The sequence below is a fragment of the Sinocyclocheilus anshuiensis genome, unplaced genomic scaffold (genome assembly GCF_001515605.1).
Source record: "Sinocyclocheilus anshuiensis isolate Anshui unplaced genomic scaffold, SAMN03320099.WGS_v1.1 scaffold1148, whole genome shotgun sequence".
In the NCBI taxonomy this organism is placed as follows: Eukaryota; Metazoa; Chordata; class Actinopteri; order Cypriniformes; family Cyprinidae; genus Sinocyclocheilus; species Sinocyclocheilus anshuiensis.
This window is the reverse complement of record NW_015548259.1, coordinates 16,127-24,309: the sequence shown is the minus strand read 5'-3', so window position 1 is coordinate 24,309 and position 8,183 is coordinate 16,127. Positions and strand designations below refer to the sequence as shown.

The 8,183-nt window shown below is 36.3% G+C and overlaps 1 protein-coding gene across 1 annotated transcript in view; it reads left to right on the top strand.

The window, feature by feature from the left end:
* LOC107655475 (parathyroid hormone 2 receptor-like) overlaps positions 1-8,183 on the top strand; it is a gene marked incomplete at its 3' end in the record, with an annotated part of 13,905 nt that overhangs the window by 3,000 nt on the left and 2,722 nt on the right. Inside the window, exons 2-5 of the mRNA XM_016442968.1 lie at positions 3,315-3,414; positions 6,269-6,379; positions 7,376-7,491; positions 7,576-7,673. Coding sequence (XP_016298454.1) covers positions 3,315-3,414; positions 6,269-6,379; positions 7,376-7,491; positions 7,576-7,673 — 425 coding nt within the window. The remainder of the gene's footprint in view (positions 1-3,314; positions 3,415-6,268; positions 6,380-7,375; positions 7,492-7,575; positions 7,674-8,183) is intronic.

The window sequence follows — 8,183 nt, the reverse complement described above, 5'->3', positions numbered from 1 at the left end:
GTGTGTGTGTGTGTGTTGTTGTTGCAACAACAAAGCAAGTTATTTGATGAACAAAGAAACACATGAAGAACAAAGAAACCCATTACACATTACATGTGTGTGGCAAGACTACTGCTACTACTACTGCTCACCCCAGCCCTCTCTTCCGTGGAGCGTGTCGACAAAAGATGCATAAATTGCTGCCTTGGACTCCATACATGGCTTGGAGGTGGTCTCATTCAAGCTAGCTATCTACGTACAAACCGGCTGCAAATTGACACAGCTTGCTGGATGACACAGTTTCAGACTCAGACAGCGCATAACAAACTGGCTGCGTGTTTTCTTTTCAGCTTTTCTGAGCTGGCAGACAATCCAGGAACCTAACTAAATGCAAGAAAAGCTAAAAAAGTGAAAATTTCATCCGATTTCCTCTTTAATGCACAGACTTAAGATTCACAAGTGTGTAGAACAGTCAGTGATGAGTATACTGAGCATATTGAGTGGATGCTCCACTGACTAAGTAAAACAACTGTGATTGGGCACTATGTTCATTGCGTTCGGTGCTGAATTGCCAAGACATGAGGGACACTGGCTTACTGCCTTTATAAGTTTAAATTTTAACAGTATCGCAATATACAAGATATACCATCATTTTATATCGTCAGCAAATATGACAATATTTCAGGTATTTCTGCTGTTTATATTGTAAATCTGCTTGTTTACATTGATTGCATTTTACATTTTGTGTTTTTTTTAGCATTTTAATTTAGAGTAGAGTTTAACTTAACTTATTTTGAATATATTACAGTAATAATTTAAATGCTTTAAGTCATCCTCTGGCCCCTTCTGGAAGTTTGCCGAGGCCCCCTGGTTGAGAACCATTGATGTAAGTGGGTTTTTTCAAGACAAATGTTTTGTTTATTTATTATAGAAATACCTTTCAAATAAGACTGAATCACGCGGAGTTCAACAGGTTTCACCAAAGCCATATTAAGGGTCAGACCAGTAAAAGTAGTGCCTTAAAGTGCACATTTACAGTGAATATGCTTTTCTCCTGATTTTCTTTGATCTAAACATCAACTGTAATGAGAATGTCAGATGCATTGCTTTAGAGATGAACAGCAATAATCATGCAAATACTAAGATTCAAAAATAAACTTGATGTCCTAGCAACAAGATGTTGGAAGCTTATTTCTCAAATTTCATTTGAATGATAGTTGTATGGTTTATTTCCATCACATGTATGCACAGTGCAAACAGGGTTTTATATTAAAGTAATACAATTGTGAGCTACCCTTTTCGGTAATGTAATCACTTCCAGACATATAATCTACCTATGCCAAATTGGAGGACCTTTTATTATAACCGATCAATCTCAGAATATTTTTCATTCTGAGGTTTAATCACATATTGATTGTTTAGATACATTTGGAATCTCTTTAGGAATTTGAAATGCACAAGCATCTCTGCCCAACTGACTGGAACACTGTCAGCAGTCTCACAGTGTTGCTTGATGATGTCAAGGGAGCTGCATGACTATTATTAAACTGTATACTGCAGAAGAACCACCAGACAGTCCACTTGAAAACTTTGTGAAGCTGCTCTACACTTACAAAAAATAAACGTTCTTTGGAGAGCCAAAAATGGTTCTTTTATGGCATTGCTGCGGAAACCCATTCTTGTAACCTTTATTTTCAGCAGTAGCAGTAGCAGTGGATAATATGAAGGAAGTGGAGGACGAAATATTTTAGAAATGGCTTTCTATTATGTGGAAATATGGATTATTATTATAATTTTTTTAATTAAATAGTTTGACGAAGTGTTATCTTACGGGCATCTCTGAGTAATACATTTTGCTTGTGGTGTGTTGATATCTCCAGCTGCACAGTAATGTTCGGCATTGTTTGTGGTTACAACTCAGTGTAAAAAGGGCATAAAATTGTAATGTGTGTAAATACAGTTCATGTTTTTTTCAGTTTCTGTGCTACAAGGCTGTATGCATCAATTCCCTAGTAACTGGAAGGTTGTAGTAATTGGAAGTCTATGCAGGGAGCTTCTTCATAAAGATGTGAAGGTCTCTAATCAGTCATTCATTCAGAACATTCTTGCACTCTCAATTAAACCACACAATGGAAAGAGCAAATTTAGGACTAATGGAAATGTGAAAGATGAACTGATTTGTTAACCAGTTTTGTAAAAAACGTGTTTTACTCTAGAAAGTCACAAATGTCAGAGTTTGGTTTTCAGCAGTAAACTGCACTTAAGAATATTTAAACCAGACAAAAATGTAAAATATTTTTTCCCCCCAAAAAATCTAATGTAAATCAAAATCTAATCTTATCTAATCATAGAAAGTCTAATGGGGGTGGGGGTGCTGGGGGGAACTTGGATTATGAAATTAGATGTGACCTACGGGCATATGACAGTAAACCCAAGTGGACAGGCTGCACTATCTCCCACAGCCACACTTTCATGCATGTTAAATTAAATATGTCATCTAACTTGGCCAAGGTCCATTCCACATTTCTTTAATGTAGAAAATACAAAGGTAAGGCATTAATGGATGCATTTCCATTCAGCTTTAATTCTTGTTATATTTCTTAATATATTTTTGTTCTAGCAGCATTTTAATATCGCCCTGCACAATGTTAAATTTATAACAAAGACTTATAACTCACTTATAACTCATAACTGAGAAAATGACTTTAATTGAGGCAGAATATCAAGCAGAAATGACAGCTCCAATACCCTTTTGATACACTTTTACATTAATTGAAAACCTTTCTTTCATAATTACAGAGAGTGAATCTTTTAATTTCTTTCATTTCCTCAGGGTATTTAGAAGTTCAACCCTTCTCACTCCCTCACAGACTCAATAAGCAACCAGAAATGAGACGGAGAGAGAAAGTCACCACTAACCCTTTGATAACCACACCAACACACACTCAGTTTTATATAATGCACTCTCCTTTTGAAATGAGACTATTTTTATGGACTGTTTTTGAAAAATCTGTCATTATTTTCTCACCCTCATGTTGCTCCAAACTGTATGACTTTCTTTTTTTCTGTGAAACACATAAGGAAGGTTTTCTTTAGCAGAAAATCTCAGATCTGTTCTTTTCCATACAATTAAAGCACATTATGATAATTTTGAGTGAGACTTCAAATCTGATTTGTGAATCAGTTGTGTTTCCATTGATTGATCCCAAATGTGTCTTGATGGGCCAAGCTTGGAAATTAAAATGACATTTGCTAATGATATCCCCAATAAAGCTATCTGATGACTTCAGAAGATACACAATGAAGAAATAAAATGAGCCCTTTGTTTTGGACAGGCAGGTGAAGATGGTGAGATTACAGCTGAAGAACAGGTGCAGATGCTGCTGGATGCGAAGCTGCAGTGTCTACAGAAGGTCTCCACAGATGACCCTGCAGGTAGAGACCGTTTCCACTGAACGTTTATTTCACACAGCTTTTAATTAAGTGGCCTTTCCAGTTCTCCACTTCAGCCATGTTGTTGTTGTGCACCACCTAAATTTCAAAATTAAAATGACATTTGCTAATGATATCCCCAATAAAGCTATCTGATGACTTCAGAAGATACACAATGAAGAAATAAAATGAGCCCTTTGTTTTGGACAGGCAGGTGAAGATGGTGAGATTACAGCTGAAGAACAGGTGCAGATGCTGCTGGATGCGAAGCTGCAGTGTCTACAGAAGGTCTCCACAGACGACCCTGCAGGTAGAGACCGTTTCCACTGAACGTTTATTTCACACAGCTTTTAATTAAGTGGCCTTTTCAGTTCTCCACTTCAGCCATGTTGTTGTTGTGCACCACCTAAAGTTCACCTAGAAATAGTAACATATTTACCAAAAGTATGACCATCATCACCTCTGCAAAAACATGTTTTCTATAAAGCTTGAATGAGTCGGTCACGCACATAAATAAGGCTTGCAGACATAAATGAAATAAACTGAGACGGACAGCTAATGAGACTCCTTCAAGACCTTTGTTAGGCACAGCTCTTGGTTAGGCACTGCACAGTTTGTTAATTCATTTAGTTTCAAAGTATGACCATCATCACCTCTGCAAAAACATGTTTTCTATAAAGCTTGAATGAGTCGGTCACGCACATAAATAAGGCTTGCAGACATGAAATAAACTGAGACGGACAGCTAATGAGACTCCTTCAAGACCTTTGTTAGGCACAGCTCTTGGTTAGGCACAGCACAGTTTGTTAATTCATTTAGTTTCATTATAAACTTGTCACAGGTGATTAGGCAGAACATGTGAAGGGGGAAAATACACAAGCTCTGTTGGAGATGACTCAATGTAAAATGGCCTTCTTTGCTGTTTTATTAGTAGTGACTTAGCAACTCAAAAATATTAATTTGGCTTACTCCCACCTCTCTTTTTTCTTAACATCATAGGTTATGTGTAATTCAGGAAGATAAAAATAATTGTGTTCTTTACAAGGAAATTATGTGCAGAGGACATGGGTGCAATGACTGGTATCTACATTGCAAAACACATTTAGTTTTAAACTGGCATGTGACAACAAATCCAGACTCATTAGAGCCAATTTGCACTAGGAGAAATTTTTAGCATAATTGCGACTAATTTTATATTGTGCATGTGTTCTTTTGGTATCTGAACTTATTTTTGCCAACTTAAGTCAACGTAAAATCAAAATGAAAATCTAAATACTCTCTTAATACATACTGTATATATTTTCTAAAGACTTGGTATCTTTCAGCTGACATCACCTAGGCCACATGAGATATCACAAGAAAAATCTGATATTTTTGCTTAAAATATCAAAATTGATCTTTTAATTTATGCATTTTTAGTGGATGTGCTAAACATTATTTTACAATTAAACATTAAACTAGGAGTATGCTGTCATCTCGTCATTAAATTATGTTAGCTTAATGTGTGGTCACATTTCAATTTTCACGGTCACATTTTTTTTTTTCATTTTAATGGAAATCCACACAATCAGGAATTTTGTGTGAGGGTAAAAAGTGAGGGTTGGTCACATGAATTTATCACATTGGCAAACAGAAACCTGCTTGGTTTGAAAGTGACTTCTGTGTGAGCAGTGTTTTATACATTGCTACACTATTGACAATACACAATCGACCTTTATTTGCCCATAATATTTAGCTGAAATTTTACTAATGTGACTGCACTATTAAATTGTAAGAACCCTCAAAATTTGGAAATATGCAAATTTGAAAAGAACCGAGGATTGTAGTAACATTGCTTGTTCCTGCGATCAGGAGGTTGTGTGATATCTGAACCAGGCTTGTTGACATGTCAAGATGTTCTTATGTTTGAACCTTCAGCCTCCACATTCCATTCAAAAAGTCTTCTCAAAAGCAGATGCCTGCTGCATTTCAGTTGTTTTCACGATTTTGCATCATTGTTCATGATGGATGAAATCAAGCCCCATCCTTCATTGTCTTCTTGTTTCCTGTTTCACTTGAAAATGGATAACAAATTACTGTTTCATGTTAACTGTAAGTAGCATTAGAACAGCTCAAGACTTTCTCTGAATCATTCCGAATGGACAGTTTGAAAGCACTTAATGGTCTATTGTTTTCAAGCTTCATTGCTTCTGTGGTCTGATGTTGTCAAAAATCTGTGGCTGCTGGACTGACTCTGTTGAAACCACTGCTGATATATTGAACATCTTTAACTGTTTGACATTTATTGCATAATTTTTCTTAAGCATTGTTTTATTTCAATCAATCATTAGTCATTGTTACAGTTATACATTGTTCAGTTGTTTTAGCACAAAATGATAAGTGCATTGATCAAGTTCAGTGTTCATAATTTAATTAAACACATAATTTATTGCACAAGCACACTTGCTGCCTCTGCATGATGTGGCAGTGTGAGCCTCTGGGCACTCATATTAGGCCATGCCAGATGGATATAATCCAGTATCCTTGCACAAAATAGAAAACATGCCCCATAGGTGTTCAGATGATACTATGAGTGATATTTTTAATTTAGCGGATTTTATCCAAAGAAAAGCATAAATGATTCATTTGGAGATGGGAAGGATGTATGACGGTTTCCTACTGGGCTTTTACTGTAGCTCATTTTATATTTATCTTGCTGCAGGATTTACTTTAAAGATCAGGAAGGAATGAAAATGTGCTAGACTCATGTCTACATGTCTGTCATGTTATGCTACAAGACTGGGTGATTTCACGTGTCATATCTGAACTTGTCCATTGGTGAATTGACATCTCTGCCCTGAAACTGTTCTGCTCTTAGTTGGTGTGTGTGTCCCAGAGTGGGATGGTCTGATATGTTGGCCGCAAGGCTTCCCTGGAACTCTGACCAAGACCCCCTGTCCCAGATACATCTATGACTTCAACCATGCAGGTTTGAAACATTTGTTCTCTCTCCGTGTCTCATCAACTTTTGTTTTTTTTCTTCCAGTTGTTAACATGCATCATTGTTAGCTCCAATGGAATATTTGTTAATTTGAACTTAAAAAATGAATGAACAACAACAAAACCACACATAATTTGAAAATTGTATTAGTTCAAGATCAAGAGAAATTAAGTCAGGATAATGAGAAAACTTTTATTATGTCGAAAACATGAGAAATTTAAGTCTTGACAACGAGAAAACAACTTTTATTATGTCAAGATCATGATAAATTTAAGTCGTGACAATGAGAAAACAAGAAAGAAAAATAATAATCCATGGCCTCTTAGGGCCTCTTTACCTTAGTCAGTGTAGCACCATGTTTAATTTTTGACCATATTGAACAAGGCTGTGAGAGATAGAGGTACAGTGCACATACTAATTGTTCAGCTGGCGAAATGTCTTTCCAAAAAAAAAAAAAAGACAAAAAAGTAGACAAAAATTCCATAAAGCAGTTTTGAAAGTAATGAAAATGACATGATCTAGGACCTTTATAAAGTGTGTGCCATTGTAAATACTGTAAGTCTGTCCCTTAAAGCTTCATTTTTATCCGTGTTAAATTCAATACCTCATCTAACCTCAAAGCTGTCTATTATTAGTGAATGAGAACCAATCTCTTCTGTTGGAAATTATAATATTACCCATACTATTTCTGAAGTGTGCAGTTTGTATACTATGTGCATATGTGAATTATCTGGATACGTGGAATACCCACAGTGCAACTTTCTTGATTTTAACTTCAATTCTTAGTGTGATTAAAAAAGAACTGGAAATTATTTATTTGTAATATTTAATCGTTCTTGACTCATTATTTGATTGATTAACATAGAAAGAAAGATTACAAATGTAACATAAACTAACATTTACTACAGTTTTACATTTGTATTGTTGCATAATGTGTACTGTTCCATACTGGCTGTGTTCAGTAAGTCTTTGTCAATCTTCCAGAACACGCTTACAGGAGGTGTGACTCTAATGGTTCCTGGGTGCTTGCAGAGAGCTCAAACAAGACCTGGGTCAACTACACTGAATGCATCAAATCCCCAGAACCCAACAAAAAGAGAGTAAGCTTCATTACAGTCATTCGTCTTTAATGGACCGAGATCACTTTCTAGGTGGCTTGACGCACCAACTCTTTGTCCCCACAGCAGGTCTTTTTTGAACGACTGCACATCATGTACACAGTAGGCTATGCAGTTTCCTTCAGCTCTCTTCTAGTGGCCATCTTTATTATTGGATACTTCAGGTGAGTAACTGACTGAGTGTGTATGTGTGTGTTTGATGCACTTCATCTCATAAACTGCAAAAAAAAAAGAGTTTAACTTATGCTTTAAATAGTTTTCGTGGATTAAAGGGGTCATATGCGATTTCAAGTTTTCCTTTCTTTTTGGAGTGTTGCAAGTTGTTCGTGAATAGATAAGATCCCTAAAGTTGAAAAGACTAAAGTCTCAAACCCAAAGAGATATTCTTTATAAAAGTTAAGACTCGTCCACGCCCTCCTAAAACACCTTGTTTAAACACGCCCCCACATGTCTATGTCACTGTGTGGGAAGATTTGCATAACGCCGCCCAAATGTTCCCGCAAAGAAAGAAGGCGTAACTTTATTATTGCTGCCACTGCCGCCACCATGTTGTGGAGACGATGTGTGTTTCGTTGCGAAAGCGAAAATACTTTGTTAGGCCTTCCAAAAGAGGACACGACTAGAAATCAGTGGTTAAGTTGTATTTACAACACTGTTCCAGAACACTTCAACCC